The sequence below is a fragment of the Salvelinus namaycush genome, chromosome 26 (assembly GCF_016432855.1).
Source record: "Salvelinus namaycush isolate Seneca chromosome 26, SaNama_1.0, whole genome shotgun sequence".
Classification (NCBI taxonomy): Eukaryota; Metazoa; Chordata; class Actinopteri; order Salmoniformes; family Salmonidae; genus Salvelinus; species Salvelinus namaycush.
In genome coordinates, this window is record NC_052332.1 from 18,842,612 (window position 1) to 18,859,817 (window position 17,206).

Here is a 17,206-nt window from a genome sequence, read left to right on the forward strand (position 1 = left end):
GTATGGGTATTCGAACAGCTATAGTCTTTACACTGTACCCACTCAAAGGGGGATATGCAGTGCAGATCTCTTAAAAAGAGAGATTTGAATCTTGATCCTCTCTTTACACTACACAAGTATCGTTCCTGGACCTAGTTTGTGTCTTCTAAGTAGTGTAGTGTAAAGAGGTCTAGGGATGATGATGATATCCATTAAAACTGTGTTTTTACATTCCCTCCTATTACTTATCTCCTCCACCATACTTTAAAGCACCAGTAATCATACTTGAGTAAAATTAAAAATAGAAAATGACTCAAGTAAAGTGAAAGTTATCCAGTAAAATACTACTTGAGTAAAAGTCTAAAAGTATTTGGTTTGATTTAAATTAAATTTTTAAAATTCTTATTTACAATGAAGGCCTACTTTAAAGCATGGACAAACCCTACCTTAACGCAGACAACGCTGAGCCAATTGTGTGCCGTCCTGTTTTAAATATACTTAAGCATCAAAAGTAAATGTAATTGCTCAAATATACTTAAGTATCAAAAGTAAAAGTATGAATCATTTCTAATTCCTTATATTAAGCAAATCAGACTGCACCATTTCCTTGTGTTGTTTTTATTTACGGTTAGCCAGGGGCACACTCCAACACTCAGACATAATGTATAAACAAAGCATGTGTGTTTAGTGAGTCCGCCAGATCAGAGGCAGGAGTGTTGACCCGGGATGTTCTCTTGATAAGTGCACGAATTAGACCATTTTTCTGTACTGCTAAGCATTCAAAATGTAATTACTTTTGGGTGTCAGGGAAAATGTATGGAGTAAAAAGTACATTATTTTCTTTAGGAATGTAGTGAAGTAAAAGTTGTTCAAAATATAAATAGTAGAGTAAAGTACCGATACCCCCAAAAAACTACTTAAGTAGTACTTTAAAGTTTTTTTACACCACTGCCTTTGTAACCTTTGTTTAACTAAGCAAGTCAGTTAAGAACAAATTCTTATTTACAATGACAGCCTACTGAGGAACAGTGGGTTAACTGCCTTGTTCAAGGGGCAGAATGACAGATTTTTACCATGTCAGCTTGTGGATTCAATCCAGCAACCTTTCTTTTACTGGCCTACTGGCCTACGCTCTAACCACTAGGTAACCTGCTAATACCAGAAGAACACTAGTCCGTTTCATAATGATTGAATGAAACGCTTGTCAAGTGGCATTACAGAGAGAAAAAAAAGTTTAACATCAGCGATCTTGGCGAACACATGAGGTTTTTAGTGTTTGAACATCAGAGGTATTATCATATCAGATAAACCCACATTGGCCTCCACAGAGAAAGACAGGAGATTATTGAGTGCCTGGACGGGGATGCACTTGCAATAAAGCTCTGCTTTAAAGTGATGAAATTAGAATTATTCATCAGCCATTGATTAATCATTTTGACATACTGCCTAATTTCCAGGCAGAACAGGGAACTCCAAGGGTATTTGTGAGGGGTGAGTGCACTTAAATCAAAACAGGATGTAATATGCTTTGTATGGAGTAGGGCTGGCCCCCTGGGTGTTGATACTCAATAACACAGGGGCATGTCACTGTGAAATTAAAACACAAATACACACAAACCAAATAGTTATGCCACATACTAGGCTACACAAGCACACTTATCTTTGCATTGCAAAAAGCATACTTTGCACTTATCTTGATTTAGATTAGTTGAATTCCTTATCCTATACATTTGCAAAAAGCATACTTTGCACTTATCTTCATTTAGATTAGTTTAATTCCTTATCAATACATTTGCATGCATATACTATCCATGATGATTGATTAATGTGTTAATTATTGATACACTGGTAAATGTAACAATATTTAACAGTTAGTAATATTGCTTTATCACAATTCCACGTGGTCTATGAGCCAGCTATGAACCTTGGTTTACTACATTTTTTTGTTTTGTTGCAACACTGCCATCTACCTAGATTAGCCTACCTGACTCTTCCTTCCCTAAAGTACTATCCACATGGGTGCGCTGTGTTCACAAGAAAGCGGCGGTCGCGTGCCATATCCTTTTAGGGAAATGACATCATTTTCGCTTCAATTTGCTGTGTGTAATGGAAACGCGGTAGATTGGAACTTGAAAGTCTGAAAATTTGTAGTCGAGGGAGGTAAGACACATTTTAACCAAGTGCATGTTGCAGTTTTATTTTCTATAATGAGACGAGACTATTTTGAAAAACAAATTTCTTGGTCAGCCCGTACCGTTAGCCTGCCAGTGCCACACTGTTATAGATGGGTTAGCTTAGTTGTACAGAAAGCTAGCTAGCAGACGTTAGTGCTAGCCGGCTGATATTAGCTAACGTTAGTTAGCTAGCTAGCCAAGCCATGGTTTCAGCCACGTCTAAATGTATCGTCTAGCTAGCTATCTTGCTTCCAATGTTTAAACATTTTGTATCCATCTCTGTACTCATAGCTAACGTTAGTTATCTAGCTAGCAATGGTGCTACTGCTAGCTAGTTTGCTTGACAGAAAGAAATGTCAACAAAGCCCCTCTCAACCCTTTCTGCTTTGTGTTCTCCCCAGGTGTCAAGTGGATTTTGAATCGTGACCCGTCTCGAATAGAATCTTATATGGCTGCCCCAGCCTTGCAACAGCCCAGTTTTCTTCTGGTTAGTGGTAACTCCTATATTGTATTGCTCATCATGAGCTAGTTACATGTGAAATATATGTTGCCTGCCTGTTCTCATGAGCCAAGTCAATGTCACAAAACGTCAGTTATCTAACACTGTTACAGCAGTAACTGTTGTCAACTCTTATGATGTTCTTTTCTCGTTACAGGCCAATCTGAAAGTTGACTCGACCACCAAACCTTTTCTCCAGCGGTGCCAGGAGCTGGTGAAGGTCATTGATGACTACCCTGCAAAGGTGCAGTTTGCTTGTATAGACCAGTGTTGTCTGTCTTGCATGAGTTGTTAGAGATTGAATTGTGCGTGCTTAGGTCCAAACTATGTAAAATTTGAAGCAAGTTGTTTCAAGTCTGGATAAAAAAATCGCATCAAATTGTATTTGTCACATGCGCCGAAAACAACGGGTGTAGACCTTACCGTGAAATGCTTACTTACAAGCCCTTAACCAACAAAGCAGTTAAATAATTAGTTAAGAAATTATTTACTAAATAAACAAAAGTAAAAAGTAATACAATAAAATAACAATAACGAGGCTGTATACAGGGTCAATGTGGGGGGGGGGGCAGGTTAGTCGAGGTAATTTGTACATGTACAGTACCAGTCAAAAGTTTCGACACCTACTCATTGAAGGGGTTTTTCTTTATTTGTACTGTTTTCTACATTGTAGAATAATAGTGAAGACAAACTATGAAATAGCACATATGGGATCATGTAGTAACCAAAAAAGTGTTTAACAAATCTAAATATATTTGAGATTCTTCAAAGTAGCCACCCTTTGCCTTGATGACAACTTTGCACACTCTTGGCATTCTCTCAACCAGCTTCACCTGAAATGCTTTTCCAACAGTCTTGGAGTTCCCACATATGCTGAGTACTTGTTGGCTGCTTTTCCTTCACTCTGCAGTCCAACTCATCCCAAACCATCTCAATTGGGTTGAGTTCAGGTGATTGTCACCAAACTAGATGGGATGGCGTATCGCTGCAGAATGCTGAGGTAGTCATGCTGGTTAAGTGTGCCTTGAATTCTAAATAAATCACCAACATTGTCACAAGCAAAGCACCATCACACCACCACCTCCATGCTTCACGGTGGGAACCACACATGCGGAGATCAAAAATCTCAAATTTGGACACATTAGACCAAAGGACAGATTTCCACCGGTTTAATGTCCATTGCTCGTGTTTCTTGGCCCAAACAAGTCTCTTCTTATTATTGGTGTCCTTTTTATTTTATTTTGATTTAACATTTATTTAACTAGGCAAGTCAGTTAAACAATTCTTATTTACAATGACGGCCTACTCCGGCCAAACCCGGACGACGCTGGGCCAATTGTGCGCCACCCTATGGGACTCCCAATCACGTCCTGATGTGATACAGCCTGGATCCTTTAGTATTGGTTTCTTTGCAGCAATTCGACCATGAAGGCCTGATTCACGCAGTCTCCTCTGAACAGTTGATGTTGAGATGTATCTGTTACTTGAACTCTGTGCAGCATTTATTTGGGCTGAAATTTCTCAGGCTGTTAACTAATGAACTTATCCTCTGGAGCAGAGGTAACTCTGGGTCTTCCTTTCATGTGGCGGTCTTCATGACAGCCAGTTTCATCATAGCGCTTGGTGGTTTTTGCGACTGCACTTGAAGAAACTTTCAAAGTTCTTGACATTTTTTGGATTGACTGACCTTGTCTTCAAGTAATGATGGTCTGTTGTTTCTCTTTGCTTATTTGAGCTGTTCTTGCCATAATATGGACTTGGTCTTTTACCAAATAGGGCTATCTTCTGTATACCACCCCTATCTTGTCACAACACAACTGATTGGCTCAAATGCATTAAGAAGGAAAGAAATTCCACAAATGAACTTTTAAGAAGGCACACCTGTTCATTTAAATGCATTCCAGGTGACTACCTCATGAAGCTGGTTGGGAGAATGCCAAGAGTGAGCATTGTTAGGTTAGATTACTTGTTAGATACTACTGCATGGTTGGAACTAAAAGCACATGCATTTCGCTACACTCGCATTAACATCTGCTAAACATGTGTATGTGACAAATAAAATTTGATTTGAAGCTGTCATCAAGGCAAAGGGTGCCTACTTTGAAGAATCTCAAATATAATATATTTTGATTTGTTTAACACTTTTTTTTTTTTGGTTACTATATGATTCCATATGTGTTATTTCATAGTTTTGATCTCTTAACTATTATTCCACAATGACTTGGGTAACTGAAGTCTTTGAAAACATTTTGGGCCTTCCTCTGACACAGCCTAGTACATAGTTCCTGGATGGCAGGAAGCTTGGCCCCAGTGATGAACTGGCCCGTACACACTACCCTATGGCAACTGCTCGGTCTAATAACGAGCAGTTATCATACCAGGCAGTGATGCAACCGGTCAGGATGCTCTCAATGGTGCAGCTGTAGAACTTTTTGAGGATCTGGGTACCCATGACAAATATTTTCAGTCTCCTAAGGAGGAATAGGTGTTGTCGGGCCCTCTTCACGACTGTCTTGGTGTGTTTGGACCATGATCCTTTTTTGGTGATGTGGACACCAAGGATCTTTAAACTCTCGACCCGCTCCACTACAGCCGCGTCGATGTAAATGGCAGCGTGTTCGGCCCTCCTTTTTCTGTAGTCCACGATCAGCTCCTTTGTCTGGCTGACGTTGAGGGAGAGGTTGTTGTCCTGGCACCACACTGCCAGGTCTCTGACCTCCTCCCTATAGGCTGTCTCATCGTTGTTGTGATCGGCCTACCAATGTTGTCATTAGCGAACTTAATGGTTGTGTAGGAGTCGTGCTTGGCCACGCAGTCGTGGGTGAACAGGGAGTACAGGAGGGGACTAAGCACGCACTCCTGAGGGGCCTCCATGTTGAAGATCAGTGTGGCAGCTATGTTGTTGCCTACCCTGTCATTCTTAGTTGCTTGGAGGTGTATGATTTATATAGAACGCTTACTAGTGTTTTATGTTATCTTTTGAAAGGGTTGGGGCAGACCCATAAGTTGGATTCTCCAGGCTTTCATGCCAATGTGGAATGTGTCTAGGCAGCTGTTACTGTGTGGTATGGTGGGATCAGAGGGGATATCAGGGTAGGGTGACACAGTGCCTGGAAATCATTGTCTCAGGAACAGATGCTACACTGCAGATGCCTCACTCTGCGTGTGCGCGTTACAGAGGAAGAGCACCTATCTGGCAATAGGTCAGAAAGAGCATTGAACATCCCTATCCAAACCGGTTCAACTCAACCATGTTATGCAATCTCATTCATCCTCTTGTCTTCCACTGGAAGTTTCCTCTCCATGATCTGATGACATTGTTGTGGAGGGAGACTAAAGCAGGAATAATGGAGGTAAGCTTGTGACTGACAGCATTAATATCGTTCTCTCTTCAGGAGCTGCACCTGATCTTCCCCTGGCTTGTAGAGAGTGTTTTTGGCAGTCTGGATGGGGTCATCGTGGGCTGGAACCTGCAATTCCTGCAGGCACGCAGCAATGAGTACAACATCGTCATGGACTTTCTCGATCCTAGGTAGGCCTCACAAGCTCCTTTGGTGTTAGCTGCTATTTTCAATGCGGGTGTATTTACACTACAGCGTTGCTCCCTATTGTATTCGGTTGCACAAAAACAGTCCGTGGGAAGCCAGAAGTTACAAATATATATGTATATTTCAACTTACAATGCCAGTGGGCAAGACGGTTGGTCATTAAAATGGGGATAATGTGAGACAAAATATCTAAAGAACGTATTATTAAACCGACTTTACAAACACTTAGGGTGTTAATATTACTTTGGTGTGTGTGTCACTTCACTGTGACACACAGTATGTATTACAGTGCATTCGGAAAGTATTCAGACCCCTTGACTTTTTCCACATTTTGTTACGTTACAGCCTTACTCTAAAATTGATTAAATACTTTTTCCCCTCATCAATCTACACACAATAACACCATAAAGACAAAGCAAAAACAGGTTTAGACATTTTTGCAAATGTATTTAAAATAAAAAAACGTAAATATTACATTTACATAAGTATTCAGACCCTTTACTCAGTACTTTGTTGAAGCACCTTTGGAAGCGATTACAGCCTTGAGTGTTCTTGGGTATGACACTACAAGCTTGGCACACCTGTATTTGGTGAGTTTCTGCCATTCTTCTATGCAGATCCTCTCAAGCTCTGTCAGGTTGGATGGAAAGCGTTGCTGCACAGCTGTTTTCAGGTCTCTTCAGAGATGTTCGATCGGGTTGAAGTCTGAGCTCTGGCTGGTCCACTCGAGACTTGTCCCGAAGCCACTCCTGTGTTGTCTTGGCTGTGTGCTTAGGGTCGTTGTCCTGTTGGAAGGAGAACCTTCGCCCCAGTCTGAGGTCCTGAGCGCTTTGCAGCAGGTTTTCCTCATGGGTCTATCTGTACTTTGCTCCGTTCCTCTTTCCCTCGATCCTGACTAGTCTTCCAGTCCCTGCTGCTGACAAACATCCTCACAGCATGATGTTGCCGCCACCCTGCTTCACCTTAGGGATGGTGCCAGGTCAGACATGCTGCTTGGCATTCAGGCCAAAGAGTTCAATCTTGGTTTCATCAGACCAGAGAATCTTGTTTCTCATGGTCTGAGAGGCCTTTAAGTGTCTTTTAGCAAACTCCATGCGGGCTGTCATGTGCCTTTTACTGAGGAGTGGCTTCCGTCTGGCCACTCTACCATACAGGCCTGATTGGTGGAGTGCTGCAGAGATGGTTGTCCTTCTGGAAGGTTCTCCCATCTCCACAGAAGAACTCTGTTAAGAGTGACCATCGAGTTTTTGGTGACCTCCCTGACCAAGTCCCTTCTCCCTAGATTGCTCAATTTAGCCTGGCTGCCAGCTCTAGGAAGAGTCTTGGTGGTTCCAAACTTCTTCCATTTAGGAATGATGGAGACCACTGAGTTCTTGGGGACCTTCAATACTGCATAATTTTTTTTTGTACCCTTTCCCAGATCTGTGCCACGACACAATCCTGTCTTGGAGCTCTATGGAGAATTCATTCGACCTCACTGCATGTTTTTTGCTCTGACATGCACTGTTATCTAGATAGGTGTGTGTGCCTTTCCAAATCATGTCTAATCAATTGAATTTACCGCTGGTGGACTCCAAGTTGTAGAAGCATCTCAAGGATGATCAATGGAAACAGGATGCACCTGAGCTCAATTTCGAGTCTTATAGCAAAGGGTCTGAATACTTATGTAAATAAGGTATTTCTGTTTTTTTATTTGTAATTTGCAAAAAAAAATCTAAACCTGTTTTCACTTCGTCATTATGAGGTATTGTGTGTAGATTTGAAGAGGGGGGGAAATGAATTTTATCCGTTTTAGAATAAGGCTGTAACATAACAAAATGTGGAAAAGGTCAAGGGGTCTGAATACTTTCCGAATGCACTGTATGTGGCTGTACAAGACGTGTATGACAATGTACAGCGTCTATTTTGTACCAGTACTGTGTGTCTATGACAATTTTCCCCTCAGGAACATTACATTTTTATTTTATTTTTTATTGAACTTTTATTTAACAAGGCAAGTCAGTTAAGAACAAATTCTTATTTACAATGACGGCCTACCGGGGAACAGTGGGTTAACTGCCTTGTTCAGGGGCAGAACGACAGATTTTTACCTTGTCAGCTCGGGGATTCGATCCAGCAACCTTTCGGTTACTGGCCCAACGCTCTAACCGCTAGGCTACCTGCCGCCCCAGCCTAAATGACTTTATAAAAAGCATTTTTCGAAAAATAGTAATGTACTGTATACTGACTTAATTATGATTGTATATGCTTTTCAGTGGGCCAATGATGAAGCTTGTGTACAAGCTTCAAGCAGAGGAGTACAAGTATGAAATACCTGTCAGCTTTCTCCCTGTAAGTCTCATCTCAGTCTCCTTTTTAAACATGTTTTTTTTTCTCAATTTGAAACATGGCAAGGTCATCCACAACAGTGATTGGTATAAAGCTTGGATGTTATTTTCCTCTTGCAGGGTCCTGTAAAGGCATCCATACAGGAAGGTGTCCTCCCAGATTGTCCACTTTTTCACAACAAGCTGCAGTTTCCTCTGTCTGGTCTCCAGACACTCAGCCTGGCGCTCAGTATCCTTGATGCTCAAACTCACACTCAGTCCTCGCCTTCTCACAAACATACAATGTGGACAATGACAATGTTTGCTTACATTATTTACATTTGTTTTGTAGTCTGGTGGTATGTCCTTAAACCATCTGCAGATCCATTTGAATATTACATGTTCATATTTGCTTCCAGTCTTATCACACCAAAGGTAAACCCTACTCAACTGTCATTACAACAATAAATGTTTTGATAGTTTGGGATAACTTCCATGATAATCAGACTTATTTGACCTAACATGATAGTTTTGATGTGATTTTCTAAGAACTACCCTCTGGGCCAGCATGTGAGCAGCTTGGACAATGCGTACTTTGTGCTTGTGGACACCTACCTCAAGTACTTCCTCCCTACAGAGGGCAGCGTTCCTCCCTCTCCATTCGCCGACAATAGAGGCTCTGTGTCTCCACCTGCTCCCAGGTACTCTACAGTGGGGATAGGTCTTATCAAAATAAATGTTTCTGTCAGTGGTGTAAAAAGTACTCAATGGTCATACTTGAGTAAAAGTAAATATACCTTTTTAATAGAAAATTACTCAAGTAAAAGTCACCCAGGAAAATACTCTTAGACTTTTACTCAAGCAGTATCTGGTTTGAAATGTACTTAAGTACAGTGGTGGAAAAAGTACTCAATAGGCATACTTGAGAAAAAGTAAAAGCTATACAAACCAGATGGCACAGTTTTTTTATTTACGGACAGACGGGCACACTTCAACACTCAGGCATAATTTACAAACACATTATTTGTGTTTAGTGAGTCCGCCAGATCTGAAGCAGTAGAGATGACAAGTTGTTGTATTGATAGGTGTGTGTATTGGACCATAATTCTGTCCTGCCTTATCATTAGAAGTGAAGCGTACTTTTTGGTGTCAGGGAAAATGTATGCTAGTAAAAAGTACATTAGAATTGTACTGGAATAAAAGTAAAAGTTGTAAAAAAATATATATAAATAGTCAAGTCAAGTGCAGATACCCCAAAAATGACTTAAGTTGTACTTTAAAGTATTTTTTACTTCAGTACTTTACACCACTGGTTTCTGTGAATGTGAAAGGGTTGTGATCAGTAGGGTGAGAAAAGATGCTACCTGAACTTGTCCAATAAGAGCACACACTTTTACCTTTGGCTCTTAGTTTCTCCTTCCTTCCTCATGCTACAACTCAGAGCTCACGGTCATGTCTTTGGCGCCCAGGGCTCCCAGCGTGCCTTTTGCAGGGTATGGCATCCACAGCACCAGCCTCCTCAAGCGCCACATATCCCATCAGCCCTCAGTCACTGCTGACCCTGCAGCCCAGGAGATCTGGAGGTCAGAGGCATTACTACAGGTGAGGCTCCTTCATCCTTTGTCAGTCATGAATGTATTTAGTCTGAATGATGTCAGTCAGGTGTTTAGGGAATCGGGAATAAGACGTGTGTTACCCCCAGGTGTTTGTGGAGATCTGGCTGCATCACTACTCCCTGGAGATGTACCAGAAGCTGCAGTCCCCCCAGGTGAAGGTAAGAGCATGTCACATGGACCCTCCCACCACCAAGCTCCCCCCTCACCCCTGCACTGCAGCAACGCACGGCTGACTGGCTGATGAACCCCCCCCTCACTTGAACAACGGCAGCGCTCGTCCCACTCGAGTGCCATGCTAGACCTTCCTCCAAGCCACAGACATGGACCCCACATGGTGATCAGCGTCAAATCAACCTGTCCCCTGGCTGGGACTGGGACACAAAACGGGTCACATTGTCCTCTTTTCAACTAGAGGGGAGTGTTTCTATAAGACTTGCACTCCACACCTGTGCTATAAAAATGTAGTTTTATATACACCTCCTTTGCACTGCATAGATGGGTATACTGTATATTAGTTGCTGTTTCTTATGCTTCTTTGAGGGTAACTGGAAAATCAGGCAGAGGGAGGTCTGGCTTTGGTTTGTACTGATCTATAGTCTCCCTATTTGCAGATTAGGAAACATGAATGCTATCAAAATGATCAAAGTTCACTGTTAAACCAATCAAAATAGGGCACAGTAAACATCAGGCATTTGTAATTTTATTTGAAAGGCAGGCTTATTTTTAGATTTTCTTTCCTTCGTTGCTGAATTATTGGCTTATGGGCAACTGCAGAGCAAATGTGCTGCACCGATTTGGCATGTGTATCTGGTAGTAGTGCTTTAGCTTCCCGCATGACCTGTGTGTGCCGTGTGTGTGTGTGTGGCACCATTAACTGTTTCAGTGCCCTTCTCTGTTTATTTGGCTGTTGGGCTGCTAGGCTGGTTGCCATCTCTACTTCTGTTCATGTATCATTTAGCCACCACCCTTTGTCATGATCCATACACCTGTCAAATCCCCAATGGTGTACAGGCCATACCCTTCCCATCCCTGCTGTCCCCTAGTAACCTAGTACATTCCCAGTCTGTTAAATTGCATAGTTAAAGTTAAGTATGTGGTCCTCCATAGTGTAAGAGATGCAGTACCCCCTCTTCCCCCCTAAAAAACCCGACCTGTCATGGCCATTGGACAGAAACAATCATTTTACCTGTGGACTGTTCTTCTACCTAAAATAACAAACCCTGTTATTAACCATGTGTTGTGTCTTCTGTGCCTCATTGATGAGGATATTAACCGTTTAATCTCTCCTGTCTTGGGTGTGGAAAAGGCTACTGCATCACCCTAGCTGTCATAGCATTGTGTTCCTGTGGCCAATATCTTTTTGTTTGTTTTGTTTCTTGTTTTCTCCCATATTTGGTGTTCACTCCTTTTCCTTTGTGGATGCACTATATCCTTTTTTTTCTCCTTTCTATTCTCATGTTCACCTCCTTCCCTTCTCCCCCTCTCTCCTCCTTTCCCAACTGTGTTGTTGTCGTTTCCCTCCTCCTCTTCCTCCCCTGGTTGTGACGGGTCGTACAGCTGGCGCTGCTGCACTATCGCCTCAGTATGTCCAGCATGCCGTGCCAACCCCTGACCCCTCCTGGCTCTGGGACCCTCGACACGTACCAAGTACTTTTACCTTTTCATCCACTCCCACCGGGCCTGCTGGAGGTAAACCTAGGCCCTGAGGACAGAGTAGCATTAAGGTTAAGGTGGGGAGGTCAAGGGTACTTCTCTCCAACAAAAAAACTAACATTTGAATGCCGTTACAGTGCATTCTGTAAAACCAACTGCCTGGTTGACGCAACCAGTCAAAGACCTATCCTTGGATGGACTCCATTTTGACGGCACGGAATTCACATAACGTCAAACATCTCACAGTAGAATCTGGCCCATAGAGAAGTATCCTTGAAAGGAGAATGTGCCTTCAAAGCATGTTTTGAATTTGAAGAGAGTGATGTTTTCATTGTATGTAGCATGTGGATGTCTGTTGTGTTGCACACTATCCTTAGTTAATGTGTGTCATTGTTTCTTTCCCATCTCACATTCTTCCATTGAGCAAACACTACTACAGTATACAAAACATATAAATAACCAAATTGCCCTAAATAAATTAAATAATGAATCATCAAATTGTCTACTTTCCTCATCATTCTAAGAATAATGGATCTGAATATCAATTTGAAGTATTATATGTGCCTGTTTCTGAGCTAGACACAGATTGAATTCTGTTTTCAGCTAGGCTTTTTCAACAGCAGGGTAATTTGAGAAACAGTAACAATGGCTAGGGGAGGAACCAGGATTAGGGGAATGTTCCAAGCCCAATGTGTGATTGGTTATTGTTATCCGAGGAGCTTTGTGTGATTGGCTGCTGCCCCTGTGGATCTCTGTATGACTGGCTGCTGTTTCAGGAGACTTTCACCCCGACAGAGGAGCACGTTCTGGTGGTGCGTCTCCTGGTGAAGCACCTCCATGCCTTTTCCTGCAGCCTGAAGCCTGAGCAGGTCTGCTCCTCGCCCTCAGCCCACTCCCACGCCAGCCCCCTGGAAGAGTTCAAGAGGTGAGCTGAGCAGTGAGCACTCCAATAGTCTGACATCAGGGTCCACGGTCTCTCCAGGAAATCACAATCGATCTAGTTTTGTCTGTAATTCACTGTGGCCCTGTCTCTGTAGGGTGGTGGTGCAGCGTTTTGTCCAGCAGAAGCTCTATGTGTTCCTCCAGCACTGCTTTGGTCACTGGCCTTTAGATGCCTCCTTCAGAGCGGTAGGTGTTCCAACTCTATCCTCAACCTTCTCAGCTTGGCTGGTGTCAATCACGACTCTCTCATTGGGTCCAGTTTTTTTCTTTTTTTGTGCTCTCATCTCTATACCCCCACTGTCTCTGTGTTTAGGTGTTGGAGACGTGGCTTAGCTACATCCAGCCGTGGAGGTACACAGGAGAGAATACCAATCCTCAGACAGACCAGAACAAAGGTGTACCTGAGAAATGGTGAGTTATCTGTTGGATTACAGTATCGGTCAGGCTAAATAAATGTGTGCTAGCAGTGCTTCCTTGAAATGTTTTACTCAGAGGCACGGTTTAGTATTGGTGTATTTGTCTTACTGATTCCAAAAATGTTCTGATCATCTTCCTGACCAGGGGCTTGTTTGTTCAGGAGAACCTGCTCATGTACACAAAGCTCTTTCAGGGCTTTCTAAACAGGGTGGTACGCATAGACCTGGTCAACGTCAAAAATGCACTAATGGTCTTCAGGGTGGCCAAAGTCTTTGCTCAGCCAAACCTATCAGAGATGATTCAGAAAGGTAAGAACAGAAACAATCACCTAATCTTATGATACTTGTGTGATGCAGATGCACTAATAGTAATGTCCAACTACAGTAGACTGTGCTATCGCTAACCTGTCCTACCCTAAACCCCCTATCTGTCCCCTCCCTGTCCCTCCCCAGGAGAGCAGCTGTTTCTGGAGCCGGAGCACGTCCTCCACCATCGGCAGCACCGGGTCTTCCTCACGCCAAGCCACGGTGGCAGCTTCCTGTCTGCCCGGCAGTCCGTGGTGACAGACAGGGTGTTCAGGGTGAAGAGCCACGTGTACGGCCTGGAGGGCCAGGACTGCCAGTACAAACAGATGTTCGGCACAGAGATGAGGGGCGCGGTGAGTGGAGGGAACCATACTTGGGGGTGGTTTCATTGCAATTCGAGATTTGCAAGTTTGTTATTCCAATTCCCAATTCTGTAATTGAACCCAACTTTGTGAGAAAAGTGCTAATGAGGCTAATGCTGAGCTAGCTAGTGTTAACCACCTGCTACAAGCACGTTCTGTGTGGACTTTATTGAATTTGCTAGGCTGACTGTTCACACATTTTATCAATAATCAGTTAACTGTAGTCTCAGTTGAGTAAAAGGAACTAGCTACGCTCTGCAAGATTAGATTGCTCTGAACTGTACTGTGTTGCCGACTTTCTGGAGAAGACTATGTTCTCCTTGCTTCTCACAACCGCCCAGGCCTGCCCTTCGTCTTAGATTTACATTTGTCATTTAGCTCAGGGTCCAAACTCGGTCCTGCCTCCCCCTGGGTGAACGTTTTGGTTTTTGCCCGAGCACTACACAGCTGAATCAAATATCCAACTCATCACCAAGCTTTGATGATTTGAATCAGCTGTGTGGTGCTAGGGCAAAAAACTAAACGTGCACCCAGAGGGGGCCCCAAGACCGAATTTGGGAAACCCTGATTTAGATGCTTTTATCCAAAGCGACTTAGAGTAGTGAGTGCATACATTTTCATACTGGTCCCCCGTAGGAGTTGAACCCGCAACCCTGGCATTGCAAGCGCCATGCTCTAACAACTGAGCCACACAGCACCACTAGAACCAATCAACTACTCCTTTAGTCTGATGTTTTGAGGCTGCATATAAGCATGGTCACTGTTGTCATCCTTCTTTGATGTAGGTCCTGAAGCTCATTCAGATCATCGCCCAGGCGAGGCAGACAGCCAAGAGGATATCAGATCACTCAGCTGAAGTGGCGGCCAATAACTCCTTCATGTCTTGGTTTGGAATGGGCTCCCCCGACCTCAACTACACCTTCAATGGAGGAGAGGTGGATGACACTGGGGAATGTGTCAAGAAGACCCACGAGTTCCTGGAGAGGTCACTGGACTACCTCTGTCAGATATTTCGGGTAGGTTTACACAGATGTTTTCCTTAAGATTTTAGCATGTGCTAAACTGCTGCAATTGATAATAATCAAACTTAATTCAACTAATGTTGGGTGAAAATGTGTCATGCTATTGTGTGTCGTCTCCAGCTGAATGCAGGGCAGCTTTCTCAGCTGATGGCTACCCTGGGCTCTGGTCAGGACGATGGGAACTCCAGGCAGCTACCAGACTGTGTTCAGGGTGAGAATGGACTCATCCTCACAGACCTGGGCCGAATGCAGGTCAGACTACTTATTCAACTCACGCAAAACTACAACCCCAACCATGTCATAAAGGGATTATTGTTAAATATGTGTGTTTTTGCAGATCATCAATGGACTACGTAGATTTGAGATTGAGTACCAAGGAGACCCAGAGCTTCAGCCCATCAGGAGCTATGAGAATGCTGTCCTGGTCAGACTGTTTTTCAAGATCTCGTCCCTGGTGAATGAGAGGGTATGTGATATGTAGCCTAACAGAATCTGAGTTATCATAGTTTTAGTCCAAGAATTCTGTAATCAGAACCGTTCTCCCCTCCACAGTTCGGAGGTCACATAGAAGCTCTGTGCTCGCGGCCGGACTTCCTGGGCCGTTTGGGACGACACTACCTGGCCAGCCCCGAGGTCATAGCGGACGGCAGGCAGAGGAGCCCAGAGACACGGCGAACAGCGGAGAGGAACCGACGGCCGCGGCTAAGTCTGCGCACACTGGCGAGCTACAGAACCCTGCTGATGCTTCTATTTCTCTACCTGTTTGGGGTGCTGTTCTCATTCGGCCCCATATCCAGCACACTGCTCATCCTTACAGGCGGCTTTCTCTATGGACTCTTCATAACACTGTTTGGAGATAAACTCAAGTCCCAGTAGCAGGGGAATGAAAAGTTGTTTTTTTTGCCACTTGCCTTTGTGCTTGGCCATCTGTTATGATATATTCAGTCCCTTTTTATTCTTGTAAATAAATACAAGTGCATTGCTTTTCAGATGAAGTTTGCTAAATCTTTTTTTTTAAGCAGTTTTACTGATTGACAGATGTGAACGATAGTTGTATGATTTAATATTCTAACAAGATATTGAACATTGAAAGGATGGTGGTGATTATCCTCAAACTACAAGATTGACAGGTGTAATAAATAGTTACATGACTCTTGCACTAGTATTTTGAATTGATGATAATCATTTAACTGAAGATGGTATTCTTTGCCTTTATCATTTTTGTATGAATGTGTGAGCTTGCAAAGACGACAGAAATGTAGTTATACAATGTTGCATTCGAATGGCAGATTTTATTTCCCGCCACCGATTGAGACAGTCTGGTTGTCATGGCAACGTATGCAGGCGTGCTTGTCCACTAAAGACAGGTGAAAGGAAAAATAAATCGTAAGTGCACATGGGTAATCTGTGTATTGACCTTTCTTATCTCGTTCAATTGTTTCTGAACTTTGCACACTGTGGCGGTGAACAATCCATGCGCTCGGGAACGTTTGTGGTAAGGGTTCTGCACGATTATTGATGTGGGACTTGCTAGCTAGCCAAGTTAAACGGTCGTCAAGTTACAACAGTCAGTCATAAACCCCGCCTATTTCTACAATGTATCTTCTTAAAATGTGATTTTTAAACCTAAGCTTAACCACACCGCTAACCGTATGCCTAACCTTAAAATAAGACAATGTCTGGCAACAGTCTTCTACCTGTCCGAAATCTACCCCACTGGTCCCGCGTTATATGCTTTGACAAGCCTTGCTTTCCACAACCACTTCCTGTCCCGGTCTATGAACTTCAACCGCTGTCCAAGTCAAGTCTCATCTCACCATGTATACCCGCATTGTTGCCAACTTAACGACTTAGTCGCTATATTTAGTGAGTATTCAGACCCTTCTAGCGACAATAAAATAAAAAGCGACTAGCGACAAATCTAGCGACTTTTTCTGGTGTTATTGGAGACTTTGAGACTGACGTGAAAGCACGTATCGTTCTTACTCTTCTCAACGAGCAGCGGGTGCTGCGGGGACCCACCCCCGTCCCAAAGCACTCACAGGCGGCCCGGTCGTCGCACAGCAGTCCCTCCCAGCTGCAGTCAGAGCACTCCTCTGCGTCCAGACTGCAAATGAATCGCGCATGCTGGAAGCCGCCGCTGGTTGATCCCGCCCCGGTTTACATTTTTTTTAATTACCTGAATTAGGGCCAGACTAGTTACCATAATTTTCTCACATTGCCATTGACAGTTTTTTCTATTGTCTCTTTTTGGTCCATTTAGATTGTATGTAAAAAATGTTATGGTTAAAAATGTTCATGTTTTACTGTGACTTGTCGGCTCCTAAGTGGACCATAAGGTTAAAAACCAAACCAAATTAAGGAAACTAAAATAAATTTAAAA

At 43.2% G+C, this 17,206-nt stretch overlaps 1 protein-coding gene across 2 annotated transcripts; it reads left to right on the top strand.

Annotated features, from left to right (window-relative positions):
* Positions 1-2,061: 2,061 nt before the first annotated feature.
* Positions 2,062-16,227, top strand: LOC120021685 (sphingomyelin phosphodiesterase 4-like). 2 transcript variants are annotated; one of them, XM_038965518.1, is made up of 20 exons: positions 2,062-2,139; positions 2,555-2,640; positions 2,810-2,896; positions 6,048-6,184; positions 8,456-8,531; positions 8,648-8,756; positions 8,889-8,941; positions 9,056-9,207; positions 9,976-10,108; positions 10,209-10,280; positions 11,680-11,811; positions 12,552-12,700; positions 12,813-12,903; positions 13,031-13,128; positions 13,279-13,442; positions 13,587-13,792; positions 14,587-14,817; positions 14,944-15,075; positions 15,161-15,289; positions 15,376-16,227. In XM_038965518.1, exons 2-20 carry the CDS (start codon positions 2,602-2,604, stop codon positions 15,697-15,699), a joined length of 2,514 nt encoding a protein of 837 aa, XP_038821446.1. In that variant the 5' UTR covers positions 2,062-2,139; positions 2,555-2,601; the 3' UTR covers positions 15,700-16,227. The 2 variants fall into 2 exon arrangements, with proteins under 2 accessions (XP_038821446.1, XP_038821447.1); XM_038965519.1 differs by having other exon boundaries at positions 12,555-12,700.
* Positions 16,228-17,206: the final 979 nt, after the last annotated feature.

What these genes read in the sequence shown, in the direction of transcription:
- LOC120021685 (XM_038965518.1), top strand. Translation starts at nt 2,602, where the DNA reads ATGGCTGCCCCAGCCTTGCAACAGCCCAGTTTTCTTCTG. An exon ending in GTGTCTCCACCTGCTCCCAG is followed by an intron (nt 9,208 to 9,975) that starts GTACTCTACAGT and finishes TTTGGCGCCCAG; the next exon opens with GGCTCCCAGCGTGCCTTTTG. An exon ending in TCCCACCGGGCCTGCTGGAG is followed by an intron (nt 11,812 to 12,551) that starts GTAAACCTAGGC and finishes CTGCTGTTTCAG; the next exon opens with GAGACTTTCACCCCGACAGA.